General features: G+C 35.7%; 1 protein-coding gene and 1 long non-coding RNA gene across 3 annotated transcripts in view; one reads left to right on the top strand and one right to left on the bottom strand.

Moving 5' to 3' along the window:
- LOC137211155 (uncharacterized) overlaps window positions 1-5303 on the top strand; it is a 50027-nt gene extending 44724 nt beyond the window's left edge. The window contains exon 4 of the long non-coding RNA XR_010936926.1: window positions 5178-5303. This is a non-coding gene — a long non-coding RNA (uncharacterized lncRNA). The remainder of the gene's footprint in view (window positions 1-5177) is intronic.
- The window catches only part of TRPC4 (transient receptor potential cation channel subfamily C member 4), a 161869-nt gene that overhangs the window by 100325 nt on the left and 37235 nt on the right, over window positions 1-24309 (bottom strand). For both annotated transcript variants that reach the window (XM_067713290.1, XM_067713289.1), the window contains exon 2: window positions 17442-17846. In XM_067713290.1, coding sequence (XP_067569391.1) covers window positions 17442-17819 — 378 coding nt within the window. In that variant the 5' untranslated portion in view covers window positions 17820-17846. The remainder of the gene's footprint in view (window positions 1-17441; window positions 17847-24309) is intronic.

Raw genomic sequence — 24309 nt, 5'->3', positions numbered from 1 at the left:
ATAAAATTCAGAAGATTGCATAATTGCCTTATTGTCCTTTGTTGATTTATCAGTCAGCATTAAATAGAATTATTTTTATTAATTTTTGTCTTATGTTTTATGAATTCCTTTCTCAATTTTTGATTTTATGATTTTATTTTAAACACACAAAGGAACACACACTGTTAAATTATTATAGAGATAATTTTGAAATAAAACAGATCTTTCAGAGGTTAAAAATCACACCAAGGTAAACCTTCATTTTTTCTGTTTTATATTTTTCTTCATAGATTTGTTTAAACTGTGCTGCACATGATTAATGTAGATTTACATGAATGAATAAAAGTTGATATAATTATGTCAAGTCCTGTGACTTGAGGTTCCAATCAAGGCTCCATGGAGTAAGAGATCTTATCTTATGTTAAATTTAAACAAATATTATCAAGCTTGCCTGTAATTTTCAAGTGCCCTGAGACTCTTAGGACGATAGGAAATATAGCACTAGATTTTGTCTGCCAAATTGAATGGAGCATGTGTGGCAGGAATATAGGGACAAAAGACATGAATCCTCACATCTTAATGCACTCTGATTGAAGAACACTCAAAATATGGGGAATGTGGAAGTATAGGAACAAGGTCTCATCAATCCAGTACAGCAAAATTCCATTGCATGTTGTTGTTAGTACTTCAATTTCTTTAAAACATCTAGACTTCAAGTGGAAAACTCACTCTAAGAGCTTTTATCTGTCACAGCACCTATTAAACAGAGAAGATATAAGAAGAATTTCATATGGATGCTTTTCTGGCAGTGAGACATGCAGCAGAATTACATCGATAGTGTATCCTAATGGAAAAACATGCTGATCCCAAAGGCCGTGAATGAGGAGATGCAAATTGAAAATATGGAACTAGCAGTTGAGGCTAAGAAGATATTAGAGGCTACAAGTTAGTAAGGCTGTGCTGGGTAGTATTCTGAATATCTGGCTATTATGAAGTGGGTGTGAGGTTGGATCGGTTACCTTGAAAGGAGCAGAGGAGATAAAGCTGAGTTGTCAGGTGACCTTGGCTCATCCACTGACTATCAGTGTGGCCTCCAGCACCTCATTCACCAGCTTCACTTTTAGCGATAACAGCATTGCCTGTTTACCCACAGAATCAAGCCACCTTAATAGGATGAAAGAACTTTGACAGAGTTGGAGTGATTTATAAATGTAAGGAGGAGAAAGTACCCTTTACTTTTATGATATTAAAAATGAAAACACAGACAATTATTACAATTGTGGCTTTTATTTCTATTAATAATGGGAAATCAAATTTAAGAATACTAAATAAAATTTTAGATTTCATTTATGAACCCTAAAAGAATGGGCCTATTGAATGGGTATAAGATTCCTAAATTTTATATCCCTTTCATTAATTACTATAATGGTAACAACTCTGTATTTATGCCTAACCTGCCCATAGATTTAATAACTTCTTTCTCGTTCACTGCCTTTTCCTGTTGTGATGTGCAGGTGCATTACGATCTTTTTTTTTTTTTTTTTTTTGCGGTACGCGGGCCTCTCACTGTTGTGGCCTCTCCCGTTGCGGCGGAGCACAGGCTCCGGACGCGCAGGCTCAGCGGCCATGGCTCACGGGCCCAGCCACTCCGCGGCCTGTGGGATCTTCCCAGACTGGGGCACGAACCCGTGTCCCCTGCATCGGCAGGCGTACTCTCAACCACTGCGCCACCAGGGAGGCCCCACATTACAATCTTTAAGACAAGCATTGACTTTTTCCTATTACAAAAGTTATATACCCTTATTGCCTAAAGATTTTTAAAATATCAAAAGTACAAAAGGAAAAGCAAAATTCCCCGTAAATCCCACTACCCAGAGATATACATTGTCTTTCTCTCACCCAGATATACATGCTTTCTCTTTCTCTCTCTCTCTCTCAATATCTACAAAATTGGCAGCGTGCTTTATATTTTTTTACCAGTTGCAGGCTTTTGTGGAAATACTGCAGTTACTTCAAGGAAGTCTGCATGCTCCACGTGGAACTTTAACTTTTTAAGATGAGGTGAGGCTTCTCAGAACGCAATACTTCACTTACCATCATAACACAGCATCGTGGTGAAATAGAGACCCAACTTCAAGAACCATATATTCCCAGAACAGTTTATAATGGAGGTATTAATAATTTTGTTTTCATTCTGAGTATGATCTAAATCAGAAGTGCTACCTTGACGTTTGATTTTATCTTTCCAGATTGTTCCTTGCCTGCTTTATTTTCATGAGTGATGATGGGGGTTTTTAATCTGTCATGTTCATCCATCTATTCAGCAAACTGTTACTTAACACCTAGAATGTGTGTAGTATTATGTAGCCAGGAGAAGAAAAGAGGACTAACATGTTATTTGGTGTGAAGAGTAAAATCTGCCTAAGGAATAGGCTGGCATTCATAAGTTTGAGAAGAAAATGAACTACAAAGACCATCACAGTATAACAGGGTGAAAAAGATTTTGTTTCTTAAAGACCCAAAATACAACAACCACGGCTAATTAAAGTTTTTACATTTATATATTAGTAATCACATGAGGGAAAAATTAAAGGTAAAAAGGCTTCATTAAGAAGAATGAAATAATGCCATTTGCAGCAACATGGATGGACTTGGCGATAATCATATTAAGTGAAGTAAGTCAGACAGAGGAAGACAAATATCATATGATACCGCTTATATGCAGAATCTTAAAAAAATGATACAAATGAACTCACTTACAAAACAGAAACAGACTCACAGACTTAGAGAACTTACTTAATGAATACCGGGGGGTGGGGGGAAGGAGGGGGGAGGGATAGATTGGGAGTTTGGGATTGACTTGTACACACTGCTATATTTAAAATAGATAACCAACAAGGACGTACTGTGTAGCACAGGGACCTCTACTCAATATTCTGTAATAACCTAAATGGGAAAAGAATTTGAAAAAGAATAGATTTGTATAACTGAATCACTTTGCTATACACCTGAAACTAACACAACACTGTTAACCAACTATACTCCAATATAAAATAAAAATTTAAAAAAAAGAAGAAAAAGAAGAATTAGGAAGTTAATGCAAATGAGGATAATAGTATGATCCATCACTGTAACACAGTGTGTTATGTTGGTAAGTATCAAAGAAAGGCAAGGACACAAAAACAGTCTTTCAGGATAAAAACGTAGCTCTGAAACTAAGGAGGACTACGGAAATAACTTGTTTCACAAAACTTATCTTCTGAGATTGCATAAAAATAACTGAACTAATGCTTGGAAAAATTCGAGGATATGACAGTGTGAAACTAATGAAAAAAGACAGGTGCTAAGTCATGTCAGCCCCATAGCTGGACTTTCTCGGCAAAAGTAAAGTGATAGGCACTTAGTCCTCTGAATGGAATAATGGCTTTCCTCCGTCCACAGATAAGGAAAATATTACCTAGATTTTTGACTGGGGGCTGAGAAATACACATGTGAAGGGAAAGAATCATGTTTTTTTTTCTTTCCTCCATTGAGTTTCTTTAGCTGTGAACTTGAATCTTGAGCTACAACAATGAAAGACTTCAGCAATTTACAAGTTGTGTAGCAACCAGCTAAGAGACTTCTTAACCTCCACTTTAGTGTGTCAAAAATATTTACCAGGATAGGTGGAGTGGCAACACGCTACTAGAAGAAGAAAACTTTGGGGATTAATTCCTTATCTCTCATGCCTCAGATAAAATATTCAGAAAAAGCTAAGTCCCAGGGAAAATCAAAACAGACTCTGACTACAGCACTAGTTATAGAATGAAAAATGACTTTCCCTGCCTCTTAAATTTTTGGATCAGATTTGTAAAGAATGGAATGTATCAGCATTATAGTGATCCCAAGATATTATTTTTGTCATTTTGCTATAGAATTAAGTAAAGAAGAAATCCAAAGAAAAATATCATGGTGGTTCATAAATTTTTGTTTACTTTTTCTTGGTAACATTTCATCTGAATTAGGTGACCTGTAAAAGATGCATTTGTACCAGGTAAAAATGGATAAATTTCATGGAAACTCGTGATGTTTACGGTGCCTTACAAAACCTCTGCTAATATGGTGGTGTGCGAAACTGTAATCTAATGAAATTAAAGGAAAATAATATAAAGTGGATGACTATTATTTCTGAGTTCATGCCAGATGTTTAAACTAATACTAATGTATTTTAAAAGGCCTCAAATATTCACCAGGTGGCAGTCTTTTCCTTAAGTGTGGTTAAAACAAATGATCTGCTTTACCTCATCTTTATTAAAAGAAATGTGACTTAGGGCAGGAGATGTTTTGCTTTTTTTCTCATAATGTTGCATTGAAATGACCTGTTTCTTCTGAACACATACTCCCTAGATTATCCTTAAGGGAACCTGTTTATTCTTCCTTGAGATCATCTCTGATCATCCTCTTTTATCATGATTTTTCTTTTTCTTTCTCTGTATTCAGAATGAAACTACATTGTATCAATGATTAACAACATGTTTAGATTATATGTATTTAGACTTCACTGTAGTCTTAGAAGCCTGGTCAGTTTCCACTCTCCTAACTTCTCCACATGTCTGAGGTCACAGACAAGCTTCCTGGCTCCATCCAACCTCTCATCATTCACAATCCTCCTGACCATTATGCAGATATTTGGGATGCCTTGCCTTTGAGATTTCATCACCAGAATTCAGCAAGTTTGCCTCCTGTGGCCTGCATCAGTGTATTTGAAATCTAATCACGACAACTTAGAATCATGATGCAAATGTCAATCTTTAGACATTGATCAAATTAGCATAGTTGGTTCTGAAATGAATGAATGATGATAATGATAATAATAACAACAACACGAAATCAAATGTAAATACACTAGGCGTTCACTTTACATGAAGTATTTCAAATTTCTAATTCTCATCAGAACTGTGAGAAATAGCCATTACCGTTTTCCGTTTTGAGTTAAATAATCACCACTGGGTCATGCAGATAGTAAGGGGTGGAGCTAAGACTTGGATTCCTATCTGTCTGATTCCAAACCTAATCTTTTTCCACCAGGAAACATTTCCTGTTACCCAAAACTAAACCTTGAAACATTTATTTATATCTGTATTCTTTTCTTGTGCTACAAAATGTTTAAGGCTGGAATTAAAGTAATGTTTATGGTAAATATTTCTATTTGATTCTAGGCAAAAAAAGTGAATTTTAATCTTGGCTCAAGAATGAATAATCTCAGTAATCTTTGGCAAGTTTCCTGAACTTCTCTAAATTTCACTTTCTTCATATCTCTAAGGTAATGGTTCCAGGAGTCTGTGTGTGGGGCGGGGGGTGGGTAGCGAAGCAGGAGGAGGGGGGAAGGGGGAGAGGGATGTAGGGTCAGTATGATATCAAACTGCTCTCTGATTTCACAAAGTTAAACTTGAGGTTTTGCTTTTAAGTTGAGAGAACCAGGCAGTGTAGACTTGGGTTAAGGAGAACATGGTATAGTAACGTAAAAGTCATCCAAAATAGGTGCTAGAACATATGATTTAATGAACACCACCTGCAAGTCAAACATTAAGTTTAGGCTGAAAAGCACTAAATAGAATATACTTGAAATGTCTTTCCTAAAGCTGGTACTTTAAGGCTCGACCAAAATAATCAAAGGCCCCTCAGATGTTAAAAAAGATTAATGGGCTCTGATACTCTAGGATAAAGTATGCAAGAGAAGTATGTTTAGCAACATTTAATATATATTTAATTTACCAAATAAATTTTTTTTAATTTTAAGCATTTCATTGCTAAAGCTAATAGTTATATGTGTGCAAAGCAAATATATTTCATACTGATTCCATTTAGGGTGAAGTGTATGCTTTATATATATTATTCTGTACAAAAATTCTTCTCATAGGTCAACATATTACACTTTCCCAAATCTACTGAATACTTTTTATACACTTCTATCATTTCACAGAAATATGATGGTACTGGTCTCTTTCTTTTACTGATGTTAAGTTTCTTGAATTTTTGTGTCTTGTATAATCTAATATGGATAATTCTTAGACATTAAGCACTAGTCCCCTATTCCCACAAAAATATTAATGTAAATACAAATGGAAAATCAATATAGTATAAAAAGCAAAATGGATGAGTATACATTTTATATATTGTTACTTTTATTTATCTTGAAGTTGCAATTGATTGCTAGATTAGATTCCTTGAGGTCAAGTCCACTATGTGATCATATTTGAACACTATCTTGGTCACAGTAGGCAACCAAGGAAATGTTAAAGATAGTAGAATAAAGAGAAGAAATGAGAAAACACATGATTCCTTTACTGACGATTTGTTCGCCCAAGCCATTCTCTAGGAGACTTCTGTCTCTTCATCTTGAGTTGTTCTCCTTGCTGCTCTGCTCCAGTGGACTTGAAGGAGCAGAAGCCAGTGATTCTATACTAAGAATAACATAGTGTTTCTAAATTTGCTCGGTCTGTCAATGTGGATGATGACATAAATAACCAGTTTCTCCAAGATAAATGCGCCTGTCCCTAAACACATAAAGATATGTATATAGATAGAGACACGTATTCTTCTCTGATTTAAGAATAATATATGTTCATTGTCGAGATTTTAGGAAGGACAGAAAAGCACAAGAAAGAAGAGCATGCACTCTATCCCGATACCCAGATCACTAATGGTAACATTTTACCATGCATTTGTGACAGGCCTCCAATGGCGTCTAATGACCTTCACCTCCTGGTGTTCATGCCCTTCCATACTGAATCAGGCTGATCGGTGTGAGCATGAAAATCATTTGAAAGCGAAAAAAAAGAGAATAATAGAGTGATTCGATATTGCCCGTGCTTGGCACAGATAGTAAACACTGTATGTGTGTTTGCCCCAGATAACCTTTAGAATCTCTTCCAAACCTAAGAAACTACCTATGATTTTAAGAAAAGCAGCTCGATTTTCCATTATTTTTATTATGAAGGGGGGTGTGTGCTTGCACAAGCCTGTGTGCGTGCATACGTGTGTGTGTAGACATATTTGTGTGTATCTGTGTGTGCATATGTGCATGTGTGTCCCTCGGTATCTGCAGGGGATTGGTTCCAGGGCCCCTGCCCTGGATTCCAAAATCCAAGGATGCTCAAGTCCGTTATATAAAATGGCAGAGTATTTGCATATAACCTATGCACATCCTCCTATATACTTTAAATCATCTCTAGATGACTTTTAATACCTAATATAATGTAAATGCTATGTAAATAGTTGTAAATACAATGTAAATTCTATGTAAATAGTTGCCAGTGCAAGGCCAATTTAAGTGTTGCTTTTGGGAACTTTCTGGAATTTGTGGGGGGGGATATTTTCCATCTGCCATCGGATAAATCCAAGGATGATGCAGAACCCACAGATACGGAGGGTGTACACACACACACACACACACACACACACACACACATACACCCGTTGGTATTGTGAGGCTGACAAAGTAGAGGAAAGTGATACATATTTACATACTTTCAACCTAATATTCTAAGAGGTGTGAAGAGGTGTACAGGATATGATGGTCGCAAAGAGAGATGTTTAATTTGATCAGGGCTTCATAACTGATCTCACACGTAAGTAGGAAAAGGATTTGTGTTGTCTGCAAAATAGTCTTCTCCAGTCTGGGAGGGTGGGTCTATCTCTGCAGAGTCTCAGCCGTCAGATCCTCTCTGAGTTCCTCAACCTCTGTGTCAGACCCAACCACAGGACAATATTGAAATGCACATGGCTTGACCTGTAATCACCTCCCTCTTCCTAGCATTTTCTCAATGTGCCACCAGCGTGTCCTTATCGCTGCCAATTGTTTCCTACAAGAATCTAGGAGAAATCGAGGGACTCAGATAACCAGTTTTGTTAAATGAGTCAGAGTAGCACTGGCATATATACACTACCAAATGTGAAATAGATAGCTAGTGGGAAGCAGCCGCATAGCACAGGGAGATCAGCTCGGTGCTTTGTGACCACCTAGAGGGGTGGGATAGGGAGGGTGGGAGGGAGGGAGACGCAAGAGGGAAGCGATATGGGAACATATGTGTATGTATAACTGATTCACTTTGTTATACAGCAGAAACTAACACAACATTGTAAAGCAATTATACTCCAATAAAGATGTTAAATTAAAAAAATAAAATAAATAAAAATAAAGTTTCACATATCTGAAAAAACAAAAAAAGTACTAAAAGGTTTGGTCAGTAGCCTCCGGCTGAAGGAATTTCAGGATGATCCCCGGGAGTCAAGGACCTGGAGAGATCTTTCTGTGCTGCTCTAGGACCAAGTTTTACTCCTAGGAGGCGGCATGTTCTGAAGGGCTGAGAGTGCCAGACATCTCATGGCCAAAGTAACCAGGCAGTTTGACAAAGGAAGAGTAAAGTCCATGAAAACAGAGAAGCCTACACTCAAATCTCCCTTGGGCAAGTTATTCAGTTTTTCTGAGCTTCAATTTCCTTACCTATAACGGTTCAGTGTAACTGGGAGGAATCCATTAAATAAATGTGAAAATACATACCGGGCAGTCAAAAAAAACCAAGTTTGTTGTATTCCCTACTCATGTACTCATACATTACTCCTCATTTAAACCCTATTATTTAATAACGACTGCTTCAACAATTGTTGAAGATTCTAAAGCTGGTTTTAAAGTCAGCAAGTATGCAGTCTGCAATTGTTTGTAGAGTCCACATTGGTTGCTGGAGGGGAGAAAACAGTTTAAATCCTTAGTTAGTGATGGTGGCTTTGGGTAAGTTAACTTTTTATTTTTTTAATGGCTATAATAAAGAACTTATTACAAAAATTGTTATGAGGTTTAAATGAGATAACAATGTAGAATGGTCTTAAGAGAATGCCTGGCACACTATAATGCTCAATTATTATAAACAATTTTTATTACTATCCCTTGACCTACCGCCACTATGGTAACATCTAATAGAAATTTACAATGCACCTCAACCTATTTACTTTTTCAAATTATGTATTGTTTTTGAGGAAAATTACAATATACTACTAGTTGAGGATTCTCTGATATTTTGGACAGTGGGAAATTCACATAGTATAAGGTCTGAATAAATGCATAATTATTTCTAATTTATACTTTATTCATCAAGATATTATTGTACTAAAAATTCACATTTTTACCTGACGGTACCAGTAGTGCTTAAAAATTAAGCCTGTATCTCCAAATCAAACAAATCTATATACTTTTCCCTGGGAGAGTCCAGAAACTGAAAAGAAGTGTTGCAATTAGGTTACACATGTGACGGGGATGAAGATTGTTCAGACTTAAACCCAGCCTACTCATCCATCATCATCTCACTTAAGGGAAGAGAGGTTATGTATCCATTTGGTAAATTTGTAATTATGAATTTCTCTTACCCTCCCCAAACTACCCACTCTTTCTGGGTGGGTTTGAGCATTCTCTGAGAAGGCTAGATTCTATAAATCAGCTCTTACATGCTCAAAACTCACAGTTTAGAATTACTGTCAAGTGTTTCTAATACCTGATTCAAACATTAGAGACTTGGAATACTGATATATCTAGACATTACTTGAACCAGAAAATTATTGCATAAAGAATAAATTGTGGTAATAAAAATGACAATATTCTTTCTTCCTAAATGCTTGAAAATTGGTTCTTGAAAAGACCATTTAAAATTCTACATTACTTCAATCCTCACTTTCTTGTGTTTCAGATATTAAAGCAATAAAAACTTTACTCACTTTATATCTAATCAGAGCAGAAATAAATATAATAGGTTGAAAGGACATTTTAAAAACAGTTTTGAGACATTCTAATCATAATATGTATTTTTTAAATTCCTAATTATATTAACACCTTATCTATTCAATGAATTACAATTGTTGAATGACATCATTTTTCCTCAATGATTAATTTTTAAATTATTACAATTAATGAAGTTCAATTGATATACTGCTTACTAAGACATCAAGTTATTATTTTTAGATTTAATCACAACATTTATAATGGATTGGGGGGTATTTAATAAAAATGACCCCTGAAAATCTTTTCACCAAAGCTCACATTTGAAAGGCTAGTTTCCGTCTCTCTTATTCTAACATAAACTCACTCTTCACACCAGCAGTAACACTTCACAATGCATTTGCTTTGAGGAACTTTTAGCCTTTTCAATGCACATATGTATTTTTAATTAAATTGAATTGAATACGTACGTGTAAAATACTCAAATGACATCAAGGTGGAGGGATTTGCATTTACTGAGGTCTTTTGATGTCAGTCACATTAGTGTGTTAACTATCCAATCTTTAAAACAACTTGGCAAGCAGGGACTCTCATCCCCCTCTTACTTATGAGAAAGTTGGGGCTCAAAAGGCTCAAATAATTTTCCTGAGATTATAAACTAGGATTTATAGCCACATCTTTCTCGACTCTTTTCCCTATATCTCACTCCTTCCCTGTCCACAAACAGAGAATAAGGGCCCTGTCTTGTATTTTCTTATTGTGGCATGGAAATGCCTCAATGCATGGAGCTCTAATGCTTGAGATTGTTTTTTGTACTTTTTTTCACTTGAGTTTCAAAAGGAGCTAAAAGCTTTTTGCTCTTGTCGGTTCCAAACATATTTAATGATGATGATGATTACTTTTACTTTCATAATAAGTGTGATATGCTGAGAGAAAAGAACATGGTTCAGGAGAATTACTTGTCTATAATTTGCTGGTCTTCAAGAAGAAGAAAATGTCAGTGTGTATTATTTTATGAGTCAGAATGACCTGTTATCTTAATCCACTTCATCATATTAACAGTGTAACATAGTCTGTCTTTTAAAAATTCTTCCATTTAGGGCAGAATTATTCAGATCTCTCGTGATTGCCAATTGCCAATTGACTAAAGGCAATCTAGGCTCTATGTTGTAATAGCATTTAAATTCCCTGCTGTGGAATAATAAGACTCAATTTAATTTTTAGACTTTCAAAGTACTTTTTAATAAAAATTACTTTATACTGATTTCTACTTTACATTATACAGATCATATTTGGGGATAATTTTCAGCTTTTTCATATTAATGGTGGATTTAGACAATATTATAAACATCTTTCCTATTGATATTTTACATCCAGATATAAAGAAAGTATAATTGATGATTTATCTAGCTATGTCTCACAATAGGATAAGTATTTTGGGGGGAGAACATTTTTAATACTTTACTATAATTCTCTCTTGCTCTTGCTTTTACTCGCATACTCTCTGAATTTTGATAGTAACCAAGATTATGGTTATTATACATTTATTTAGTTTCAATTACTGTCAATATCCAGGATGTAAAAAAAGCAAATAGAAAGGGGTAACCTCAAGTGTTTAACTACTGAGGAAGCTGAAATGTTTTCATTCTGCAAGGGGCAGCTCCAAAGACTAGAACAGATGGGCTGTCTTAGCAGATACGACATTTAATAGGGACCATTTGAAGTTCATGGGACTGCAGAAGGTAAATTACTTGTTTTGAAGTCCAGTGAGGAAAATCAGATGAATGTAAGAGATGAAAGTAAACTTTATCTCTGCCCACTAGCCAGGGATATATTTATTAGCACCATATCAACTAAAAACTGCCCTTTATTTTTAGTCAGCAAGGTATATATATATATATATATACACGTGTGTGTGTGTGTGTTTTGTTTTTGTTTTGTTTTTGTTTTTGTTTTTGTGGTACGCAGGCCTCTCACTGCTGTGGCCTCTCACTGCTGTGGCCTCTCCCGTGGCGGAGCACAGGCTCCGGATGCGCAAGCTCAGCGGCCGTGGCTCACGGGCCCAGCCGCTCCACGGCATGTGGGATCTTCCCAGACTGGGGCACAAACCTGTGTCCCCTGCATCGGCAGGCGGACTCTCAACCACCGCATCACCAGGGAAGCCCAGCAGGGTATATTTTGATTTGGATATACATTTGCATTAACTTGCTAAAGCCAATCTCCTATTTCACCCTTTGATTTCCTGATCACATAATAGGTACTGTTTCTAAAGTCACAAATTGCATTAGAATATCTACAGAAATTAGTTTTTACATCCCCTATGTGCACTGAGATGGAAAGAAAAAGGGTAAACAGTTAAATTCTACTTTGCTCTCCCTGAACAGGGTTTCTATTTCCAGTGAGTGCATTTTTCAAATGAAAATGAAGTCATACGTCAAAAAGGTAAATTGCCAGGGCTGGACTTCTTTCCAGTGTTTATTGTATTATTCATATATCTGTTTGTCAATAGGAAGGCAGAGGATATGGCATAAAACAGTAATAACAGTATATTAAGTTATTACATGTCACCTTATAAAACACTTTTACAGAATTTTAACACCACCAGACATTAAGAAGCAAGTAAATTAATTCTATGATTCCAATTAAGAGCCAAGAAAACCAAGGCTCAGAATGATTTTCAGAGGCTTGTCCTGTTAGCAAGTGTGGAACAGGGCTAGAAGTCAGCATTTCTGTTACTCAACTCTGTTCTTCCCTGGCATTTCATAGCTTCTAATAACTTAGTATCTATTGAGCCACTAAATTATAAACGGCATCATAGTGTTCAAGACAGAGACACAGCCTAAATATGTACCTCTAGAGGCTCTTTTAAATTTATATAACCCATATCTTAAATTAGCATTATTAACTAATCAGCTAGAGCCAGACAGTGTGGTGGTTATCTTCTGACTCTTGAGTTCCAGCACTGGTATTTCCTGGTTTTGTGATCTGGGACGTGTCACTTACACCTTTTTGTACCTTCATTTCCTCATCTATAAATGGGGAGAACAAAAGCACCAAACTTCACAGGATAATGTGAAGATTAAATGAGATAATGCAAAAAAAATTCTTATCACAATTATTGGCATGGTGACAAGCTCAATGAATGTTCATCATTCAGACTATCTCCAGGTTGGTTGCTAGCTATTAATTTATAGATTCTTTTGCTTAGGTTAAACCCTAAAGGCCACTGGGTCCATGGTTCCTTGCCCTCTTTTGTAAAATGAAGTGACTGGATTAGATGGTCTCCAAGATCCCTCAGAATTTTAAAATCTGGTACTCTTTTTAGCAGAATTTTCAACCCAAAAATTTCTTCAATTGAAATACTCTAGGATCTTAACTGTTGAACTGATAAGTAATGTTTAGCAAAGTATTTTTCCCAAAGAAGGGAAAATGTAATAAATATATTAGTGAAGTTGGGAAATTCTCATACATTAAATATCACTTACTCATTCATATTTAAGCTAATTATTTGAAATCTCCTTAAAGTAAGGTTAGCATGGTAGAGTCTAGCACACCTAACACAAGGTAGACAACTATAGGTATTCTGTAACTGTCAACATCTTCTAAGTCACTGGCTCTTAAAGTGTTGTCTCTAGACCGGAAGCATTAGTATTGAATATCACCTGGGTACTTGTCAGAAACACAAGTTCCAGTGACCCATTCCAGACCCGCTGTATCAGAGACTCTTGGGGTGGGATCCAGCAAACTACGTTTTAACAAGTCCTCCCAGAAATTTTGATGATACTGAAGACTTAGTACTACGGTCTGAGTGAAGAGTGAAAAAGAAAGTTCTTTTTCTGCTAAACATTTACCGAAGCAGCTATAACTGAAATTGAATCTGGCCTTAGAAGATATCAAAGAGAAAGGTCTGCTAGAAATAATTACAAGTCAAGTAACCAATCAACTGACTGAGAAAAGGGGCGAAGAAGCCACTGTCGGTTATTCCCTGTAGAGAAATAAGGTACTAAGAAGGTTAAAGAAAAGTTTAATAAATCATCAGAGAGTATCAGAGTAATGATTGTAGCAAGAGAGCAGCCCCAGTAAGATGTTCCATCTTCCTGCCTAGTGTGGAGAACTACAGGTTCTCCATGCTGTCTACTACATGAAAGAAATAAAGTATTACTCTTTCTATTTTTTACAGTAAAAATGAAAATAAAACACTAAGAACTGAAAACCCTGGTTTATGAAGAAGTACATTAAATAGGGAAGGAAATACTTAATGATCTATGCCCATCTATTTATCTGACAAAACCTAAATATTTTCATTAGATCCTGCACTGAGAAAAGTTTTTGACATACTAGCAATCATAATCATTTAAACAAGATATGATGGAAAGGATAGACAATCAATGTCAGGGTGATAGGAAGACAGGTGATTTTATGTGTTTCAATGTCTTCCCTATCATCTGTGTATCAATCCCAGACCCCTTTCTTAAGTCCAAAATTTCTAATTATCTCCTAGATGTTAATGTCAATAAATCGAAAACTGAGTATATCCAAGCAGGTCTCATAAACCCTACTTATAATCTCTATCTCAGTTAACGGAATTAACTTTCCCCAGTTATAAACCTTAAAACATAATATTTTGTATTGACCAAGTCCGGTCAATTTAATTTCATAATTACCCAAGGATTTATTTCTCTTTTATCTTTTCCGTGACCATCTTTATTCATATTCCCATGATATTCTTCCTGTTTCTCTTCACAACTAGACTCTAGAAAACAGGAATAATGTCTTCTCCCCAGTGCCGGGGCTAAGACCTGACACAGTAAGCATATGCAAATTGTAAATTGTTCCCTGGTGAATGTACTGGAAGAGTAAACAGATTAATCTGAACTCCCAAGCCCCCATGATTTCAGGAGGCCATCACACATTGCATCCTTCTTCAGGAGAAAGAAATCAATTTGTGACAAATTTGTAAAAGAAGACTGTATTTCCTGATCCACATCTGTCACATTTTAAGTTCTAAGTAAGTGTTCTAATCCTCAGATTTGTATGTTTTTTTTATATTAGATCCTCTTCCTTGACTCATCTTAAGACAAGTTATGTTTATCTTGTCCTCTTGGATATTAGTGTTCTCAGGTTTTAACACTCGGCTTCAGTGACCTCAACAAAATGAATGGTAATGTGTTCCAGGGTCTTTGGGGGAAGCCCATGAGACTGGAAATTAGGCAAAAATAGTAAACACAAAATGGCTTTCAATGATCATAAGAATCATCTAAGGAATTACAATTTATGAGAGAAAAAATTCCTGTCAAGAATTTATTTGTTACCTACCAGACACTGGCTTATGGAAACTGTTATTCCAAACAAGGTTGGCCATACTTAGGAGATGCATTATCTATGTAGATCACAGATAAACAGCCAGGCTCTCATGGGGTTTGTCTGCCTTTCCTCCCCCCAACAAGCCCTGAGGACTTCTTTTATGGGCTATACTGTATACATTTCATGACCTAACAACCTCACTTTTATTGTACAAGATACCAGGCACTCTGAGGTAGACTGGAGTTGCTCTTTCCAAATTAGAAAGTTCAAACCAAAAGATGCAATGTTTTGTTGATTCTCAGTGCCTTCGCTGAAGAGGAATTCTAGAATGTGCAAATAGAAAAGGAAAATTCTTGGCTTACAAACCGATACAAGAGAAATCTTCCAGAAACACATGGCCTGGGATATTTCAGACTCCTGGCAGATTGCAAACCTTTACTGCCTTTTATTAATAATCAGGGTTCAGATCAAGTGCCTCTAAGAAGCCAGGACCCACTTGTCAGACTAGACTTTAGCTCAGAAGTTGAACATCTTCCAACAAACAATCTCATAATAGCAGATATCTTCTCCAGACACCAAATTACTTTGGCCAGCACAAATGTCATTTACTAAAGAGACACTGAAATGTTTGGTCACTCTTCTCTAGACAGTAGAATTAAGAAGGTTATACAGTAATAAACAGAGAAAACACAATTGCAATTTTGTTCTATTGACTTGTTGCAACCTCAAATGATCTAGGCCCACAGTCCCAACATCTGTCTTATGGTTGCCCTTATAGATATGAAACAACAGCGTGTACGAGATAAGATCATTGTTATTAGGAAATGCAAATACTTTAGGGGTATGATTGTGGAAGGAGTTTCAAAATCACGAGGGGCCTGGGAATGTAGAGCCTGAACTTACACAGATAAAAACACACTCTTACTCATTCCTGTCTACGTGTCCTGCGTTCCTCTAGTGGTGGAAAACTGTGATATAACATAACATATGCCTTCAGATATTACCATTACCTATCCACCTCTGTCAAGGTTAGTACAAGTTTGAAAGGATACATGAAAGAAGCTAATCCTTCTATCAGGAAAGTTTTACCAATATGATGGGAAGGTATCCCAAACAACTGGATATGAGAACAAAAATCTAGTAAAGCAACAAGCAAAGAACTATTGTCATCGTGGAGTGTTGTTTTATCAAAGTTTGGGCTCAGGTAAGGGAAAGGGGTGCATGGTGGTGAGACATAAGAATGGGCCATACAACACAAACTTCCGGGGAGACTTTTTCAGGAGACACCCAGCCATGAAGTTCTTCTCCTAATTATGGTGGGGATTCTGATCAAAGTCCTCCAGTAAAGCAAAGAGAATAGTAGCTACAGCAGAGCTTGCTTTAAAGGAATGTAACATCTCTAAGAGTCCATCATTTGCAGAAATTGTTTGCGCCTTATCAAATAGAACAGAAATTGCTAGAGCTGTAATAACACACATTTTTATAAGATTTTACTTTAAAGGACAGATTTGAGCCAATGAAGTACATGCATTGTCTCTGCAGTTAGTCAGTGAGACTTGATGCAGGGAAGTGAAGAGTTCAGTGTGAAAGGATAAAGGATCAGAGAGACGATTCAGATACAGGGCAGTAACAAAGGGAAGGATCTAGATGGACAAATGGGAAAAATAGAAAATAAGGAAAAAATAGATTCCTTATTCATTTATGTCAACGATTTCTCCACTTCCTTGGTGGTAAAAAAAAAAAATAGGGAGATAGGAATAAAACCACATTGTATTTATAATTGTGTGCCATTTTGTTTTATTTTCTACCCGTGATGTTAAGATACAGCTACATTTTGCCATTAGTAAATTTGATATAGTTAAGCTACAGTCAGAGTTCAGTTACTTTTTAGTAATCTTTTTTTTCCTGCTTTTAAAAAATTTAAGTCTCAATTTAAAAGAATCTATTGGAGTTTGCTAAAGAACAATATCAGAATTATATGTACGACTCACTTCTGCAATAACATGCAGAATTCCAGAACAGGCAAGCAGGTTAAAAAGGAAACTAGCAAAAGAATTCAGCCTGTCACTGTAGAACGTCAGAAAATGACGCACGAGAGGAGAAACACCCACACGTACACAGTAGCCCCCCGAAAACATTATTGACCATTAGGTAGAAACGTTTCCAATGTATGGGAAGCCACCACAGGCTACTTTGTTTTGCTTTGGTTCTCACTAAAGTCTGATTAGCCGGGGTAGGGGGTGCAGGGGGCGGTGACTTTTGGAGAGTATAAAATGTGTACTTAGCGTGGTTTTGTGTCGTAATAGTTCTGATTTCAAGGCTAACATTTCTTAGTATTTGGGGAGAATATGACCATCCACAGAAACCTTCTGCAAGTAAAATAAACTAAAGCTAGTATTTTTGCACGTACCTGTTTTTCTCCACTGGGCTTCTTGTGGTTCAGTAACAGCTCTACAGCTCCGACAACTTCTTTCCTGATGGCGTGTAATAGAGCATCTCCAACATAGACGTTACAGCTTAAGAGTAGTTCTATGAGCTCCAAGTTCTCATTTTCGATTGCAATGAGGAGAGCAGTTCTTCCAAGTGGATCGACACAATTAATATTGATTTTAAAATAAATCTCAGCTTCCTCTAGGGATTTCTTGACACTTGCATAATCTCCCTTTTCCACAGCGTTCAAGTAGGCTTTCTCGGAGGGTGAGAGCTCTGATTCTGCTCGGACTATCCTGAGAGGGATGCGGTCTCTGTAGGGGGCATTAACATTTCTTTTGTAATAGAACTGAGCCATGTTTCATGCCATGCTATTTCTTGGTCTCTGAAAGTGCAAACAAAAACCAACACACACAAGGATTAGTATTAGCACACTTTTGAATGATTACGGATCGCATTTAACAACTCACAGTGAGGCCAATAACAACGATGAAACCGTAATTATTAAGTGAGAAGTTATGTTCCCTTTAAACAATGGAAATAGGCAATAATTATTCAGTTATCTAGAAACACAGGTTTCAAAGTTCTTACTTAAGAAGAAAGAGAGGCCAGTATTTGGCAAGTTACTTAAAAAGTGACGTCTGTCAGAGGTTGCACCTGTAATTTTTAAAAATTATTTACCAAATTTATCATAAATATATATTGTTTTTAACGGAGAACCTTGAAAGTCAAAGGCTGTATCTCTGGGGTCCCCAAACTGGACCAGGGATTTTCAAGAATGTCAGTCACTGTCAGTTTTGCTCATCATGGAGATGCTGTTGAGATTACGGAGTATCAATAACTGGGCAAAATGTTTTTCACTTTCATTTCTAGTTTTAATGTTTGTAAGAACTGACGTTAAAGTTACTGTGAGTTACTGATATTAATGTCAATAAAATATCATACTGAGCCCGATGAGCATAATTTTATTTTTTTCCTCTTGTAAGTAAATTCATTGAGGAAGAAAGAATGTGTACCAATGGTATTAATTATCAAGATGAGTCTAGGCAATTTAATTTCCAACAGCAGCATGTAGAAAAGGATTAAATATATGGTTTATTATGAAAATGCTATTTTCTTAATTCTCTTACCTCTGTATCATGAAACAATAAACCATAAGGCAGGAATACATTTATTGTAAAATGTAATATTATTTTGAAGTTACAGTAAATATACTGTCGAAGATCAGGAAATTATTTCAAATAAATAAGAGATTATCATCTTAAAATAGATTAATAAAAAAGTCTGATGTCGCTAAAAGTTATACTGATTTGGTAATCATCTTAGAGGTACAAACTTACTGAAAAATGTATTCTGTTTTGAATATAATTTCTTTACTGCTGTTAGGTCCTGATTCCATACTTACGGTCTGAACTATTTTATTATTCTATGTCATTTATATTCAACCCACGTTTATATACATACATTCACTACATCAAATTAAAATGAATGGGGTATTCTAAGTACCTGAACATGCATATTCATCTTAATTGATCTTTTCAGACCTAATCATTTTATAAGTAACTTAACCAGATTTGAATAATGCTTTAACTGTAGCTTGAACATGCATTGCATTGACAAATGTGATTATATTTAATGTCATGTTCTCAATTTGGGAAAGTATGCATTGTTTGTATGCTACCTCAATTTAACAGTAATTTCAGTTATCAAATAGTTAAGTTTTATTTTTTGATGTCCAGATTATGCATCATGAGTTCTCAAATATCTAGGTTCAGGATCTAATACACAAAACTGCAATTCCATAATTTCTTCCTTTCTGGCATATTTGATTCAGCACTTTATTAAGGCCTCTTCATAGACTAAGCAAAAAGTGGTAATCCAATAATCCAGAATATTTTTCTCAAATATTTCACATTTTGTTAGTCTTGGTGTTTTAAATGTATAATGACCAACTATACAGCATGATCTAAATTTATTTTTATAATTGCAGACAAAGTGTGTTATAAGTTCTTTAAATAGCAATATTACCTTTTCAGAGGAACACAAAAATTAATACTGGTGTTCAGATATATTAATTTTAGACATGCAAATTGCTTACTTGAAGCTTGACTATAATTTCAGTATTTAGACAATGCATTAACTGACTAGAATAACGGGAACAAAATTATATTATCAGACAACAAAGACAATTTAATAGTCCTCCAGTATAACCAAAACTTCAAAAATCAACATCATTATTATGTTACATTATCTCTTTTTAATTTTCTGATCCCAAATGGCCCATATATGCATCAGTGGTAACATTAAGATATTTGCCTTAGGAAGGCAACTGTCACCCGCTTCCCCAGCACAACTTTTCTATCCATGTCAGCATCCATGAAAGTGTGCGGGATCAAAGTTGTGGTTTTCACATGGCAATTTTATCCAGACTATAGTGTAAATCTTCATAATGATAATAACCACCATTTATATTCTATTTCAGCAGTATACATTCTCTATTACCTCACTTTGTCCTTACCCATGGCTCTTGGAAAAATACATTAATTTTCATTTTCTAGAGTTGAATCCAAGGTTTCCCACCAACAATATTTTTGCTTAAGACTAGTGTTTCATTGTAGCTTACCCAAAATACAGGTTAAAATGAAAGTATGAACATACATACACATCCACAGTATCAGAAATTCATGTGAATTATGGCTCAGTCAGGATTAGGAATCAGCTTAGAGGATGGAAAAACTGTATTTCATTTTATTTCATTTACTTTGTTTTATTAATGATGGTATCATATAAAATGTTAGACAGCAAACAGCATTTGACTTCTCATTTTCAGAGTACAAGATGTTGGTGACAACGAAGGGATTGGAGCACAACATAGCAGATACTGGAGAATTTGTGCGAGAGGAGGGGACAGATAATGAGAAGTTAGACTTACTAAAATCTATTTCATTTAATCCAGATAACTACCATAAATGTAAACTACGTAAGTTTCAAAAAGAGTAATATGACATTGAGAGAAAGATATATTCTATTCAACGTTGTGTTTAAGATGTGAATTGGGCATGAGACTTTCCATTAGATAACCTGTCTCTCCATCTATAAAGTGAGGAGAAACAACAACGATGAAGGAATGGGTGAGGAGAATCAAAGAGTTAGTGCTGAGAAAGACCTTTTATCTGCTGTCCTCTTTTAACATCTTGAATTTGATAAAAAAAAAACACACACACACAAGAATTCATGTTTGGGAGCCTACGTGGATTTGAAATATACTTAAAATGTAAATGCATAAAGTAAATAAAATTTACTTTATGTATTTATTTACTTTATGTACTTATTTACTTTATGTAAATACATAAAGTAAATAAAATTTAAATATTTACAGTGGAATAGTAAAACATAGAGAAAGAGAGAGAGAGGGGAAGAGAAAGAAGGTGGAGCAACTCTGATTGATGGCTAAAAACTTAAGAAAGTCAGGAAGAGTATATAATTTTTCAGTACATCCACTTGTCCTTCTGGATTACCTGGTGCAGTGATACTAACAGAAGGACAAAAATCAAGTTTAACAATTGAAAACTGTGATACACGGATGTAATTGCAAGGAGAAGCTGCCGATAAAGCCGACGGCTCCTGAGCTGACACTCTTATCAGCAACAACGGAATTGCTACTGGATAGAACGTCTGCAAAAAAAACAGGGGTCTCACTGAAGCAAATATCTTGACCTCAAATGTGGAAATAAAAGCCTGTTTCTGACCCTGCACTTTCAGAATAAACTTTCTGGAGGAAAAAGATATTTTTTTCCCCATAAATTACAGAGGTGAACAAATCCTTTGATTTCAATGCCCCCTTTATGACACATAAGCCAGAAGTAATATGGCTGCTTCATCAAGTTATGTTTCAAAGACTCGGAAGAGCTATGGGATGTGATGAAGAAAAACTCAAATCCCGCGACGTGAATTCTCAATTAACCCAACATTTATTTTCCCTAAATATGTTTTGGGACTTAAGAAACAAAACTGCGGGAGAGCTTCACCTTGACATCAATCCCAAGAGAAATTTTTTAAAAATTGTCCCTAGATATGAAAACCACAATCATCTAAACGACATGAAGATATGCAGGAAAACAAAAGTTCCAGATATTTATAGGGTCTGAAGGCATATTCCCTAAGGGATAAATTTAGCTGTGTGGTGCAAAGAACAGTGAACTTGAATTCCGAAGAACACAAAGGAAAGAAAATAGAAATCTCCACTCTTGAGTATGCATTATTAAAAGTAAAATAAAATTTCCCCAAACAACGCTGTTTTTTCTTTTTGCTTTTTATTCCCTAACTACCAAAAGATACATTTCATACACATGTGATCTTATGACACAGTGAGAAATAAAGACTCTCATTTTTTGTTAGGAAACTATGGCACATATCTAAGTTGTATTTGTATTTTTTTCTGAAATCTGATATAAAATAACAATTTCGCAGATAACTTATTCACACTCAATCCAATTCGGATTTTTTTCTTGCTACTGGTATAGTATATTATCTCAATAATCTTTGATATAATGCGTACTCCACCTAAAAGCATAATGCTCTCATTTTGGCTATCATTCCTAACTCCAGGCTTTTTCTTCATCATCTTTCACGTGGCTACACCAATATCCTTCTAATAATCTCACCGATGTTATCCTTTCATCCTCCCTGTTTAGTCTCCACAATGCCACGTGCCTAATATTTCTAAAATGTAAAGCTGATTCAATCACTCTCTCACTTTTAATCCTTAAATGACTGAGAACCGTTCACAGGAAAAACACTAACCTATTATGGAATACGGGACCTCCATGGCCTGGCTTCTAAATGCCTTCTTAGATATATCTACCAAGGCAGTTCCTGGAAAACCTTATTTTACACTGACAAGAATCCCAAACCACTTGGCCACTACCGTTTTAAGCATTTCCTCACACTTTTCTTTACAAGAGGAAAATTGTTCCTCCCCTGAGTCTCTGGCAACTCTTGCCAAGTTTTAAAAACCTTCTGTGAAGTATCATAGCCTCTGAGGATTTTTCTTCTCCTCCTCTTAAGGCAGAGTTAATGGCCTTTTTTATGCATCTTCGTAAACCCTGTGGACCTCTTAGCTTTAGAACATTTTTTTTTTTTTTACTGTATAAAAGATTGTGACTTATACAATATTGCATCTCCAATGCTAAGCAGGTAGTTAGTGCCCCAAATTTGTTGATGAATCAATGAATTAATGACTATACTTTCAGAGTTATTCCTCTCTCATTTTGGGTAAAGGAATAAATTTAATAGGGTAAAATTGCTTCAGTCAGGTGCCAAAAAATGGTTTAGCACTTGTAGGCCCGTTGAAGGCAACAGTGCATAACCGGACATCCAGCCAACAGTCACGAAGCTACTGAATACCCCGGGGAAAAGGCTTTCATTTTCTACCTAGTTTTCTTCTCTAACTATCTTATCCCCAAGGTTTTTTTCACCCATACAAAGAATTATAACTGTAATGTGTAAATCAACACACCTATAGCTCTCCGCTCTAGAATACACTTCCTATCACTACTACCTAAATCATCAGAAAGGCATGAGATTTTGGTCAGTTGGCTGATACTTCCAGGGAAATGAGAGCACAGAGGAAAAAAGTACAAGACAGCCAAGGCTAGCAAAATGAATGTCTTATAATGGGAGAAACAGAGTTAATATACCTGTAAACAGGAGACTAAAATACGTGTATAAATATCTACAAAATTATAAAGAGAATATGAGAAAATCTGAGGAATAAGAAATCATCAAGGATAAGTAATTGGAGATACTGGTAGAATGACCATGGAATGAATCAGTAAACTGAAAGTTCAGATCATGAAATTCTCCCAGTTAGGAAAAAGTAAAAGTGAAGAGAAAAAGAATGTATGTATAAGAGCCAAAATCTATAAAATAGTAATTGAATGAAGAGAAAATAAAACAATGGATGGCAGGACATATTTTTAGTATTAATGACCAAGAATTTTCATAATTATAAACGATATAAGACCTCCCATGGAAAGAATCCATAGTACCACATAAGATATATAAGAATAACTCCTTCATAGATTAAAAAAAAATTATAAAAGAAGAGAAAAAAATATCCCCTATGAGAATATCCCCTACCACATACATCATAAGGAATAGCTGTGACAACATTAGTTTTTGTTCTAGAAAAACTTTGCCCAGGGAAGATAAGACTGTGAAACCAATAAATAACTCAGGATTTCACTATTCCCATCAAGAAATTCCTGCATATAAGTTTATCTGAGATAATATCCTGCTCACCTGGGCAAACAGCTTCCTTATCAAACACTATACTTATCAAGACTCTCTCCAGAACCCTCACTTGGCCAAATCTACCAATCCTAAATTAGTATGTCACAAATATTGCCCAATATCAATCATTCTCCTATCTTGAAATATCCACCTTAAACTCCTTGTACCCAGGGCAGAAAACCCTACAGATATTCTCCCCAGCTGTCCCCTTTGGTGGCACTACACAGCTGTATCAATGTGATGTTCTCCCTACTGCTGGGAGTTATAAAGAACTTATCCTTGCTTTACTGGGAAACTATGATAATGTTTTGGGAGTCTGATACATAAAAAGAATAAAGAATCAGATTAACATCAGACCTCTTAACAGCAAATTTGGAGGTTAGAATGTAATGAGGTTTTGACTGAAAAGTAGAAAAGGATAAACCCCCCCCAAACAGAATTTTGAATCTAGAATTTCATATTTATTAAAAGTATTTAAATACAGGGAGGAATAAAATTAGTCTCATGCATACAGCCTCAGAAGACTGCTCACATGAAGACCATATTTGATCATA

This window comes from Pseudorca crassidens, chromosome 18 (assembly GCF_039906515.1).
Source record: "Pseudorca crassidens isolate mPseCra1 chromosome 18, mPseCra1.hap1, whole genome shotgun sequence".
Taxonomy (NCBI): domain Eukaryota; kingdom Metazoa; phylum Chordata; class Mammalia; order Artiodactyla; family Delphinidae; genus Pseudorca; species Pseudorca crassidens.
Note: the sequence above shows the minus strand (reverse complement) of the source record. Positions and strands in the feature narration are given on the sequence as shown.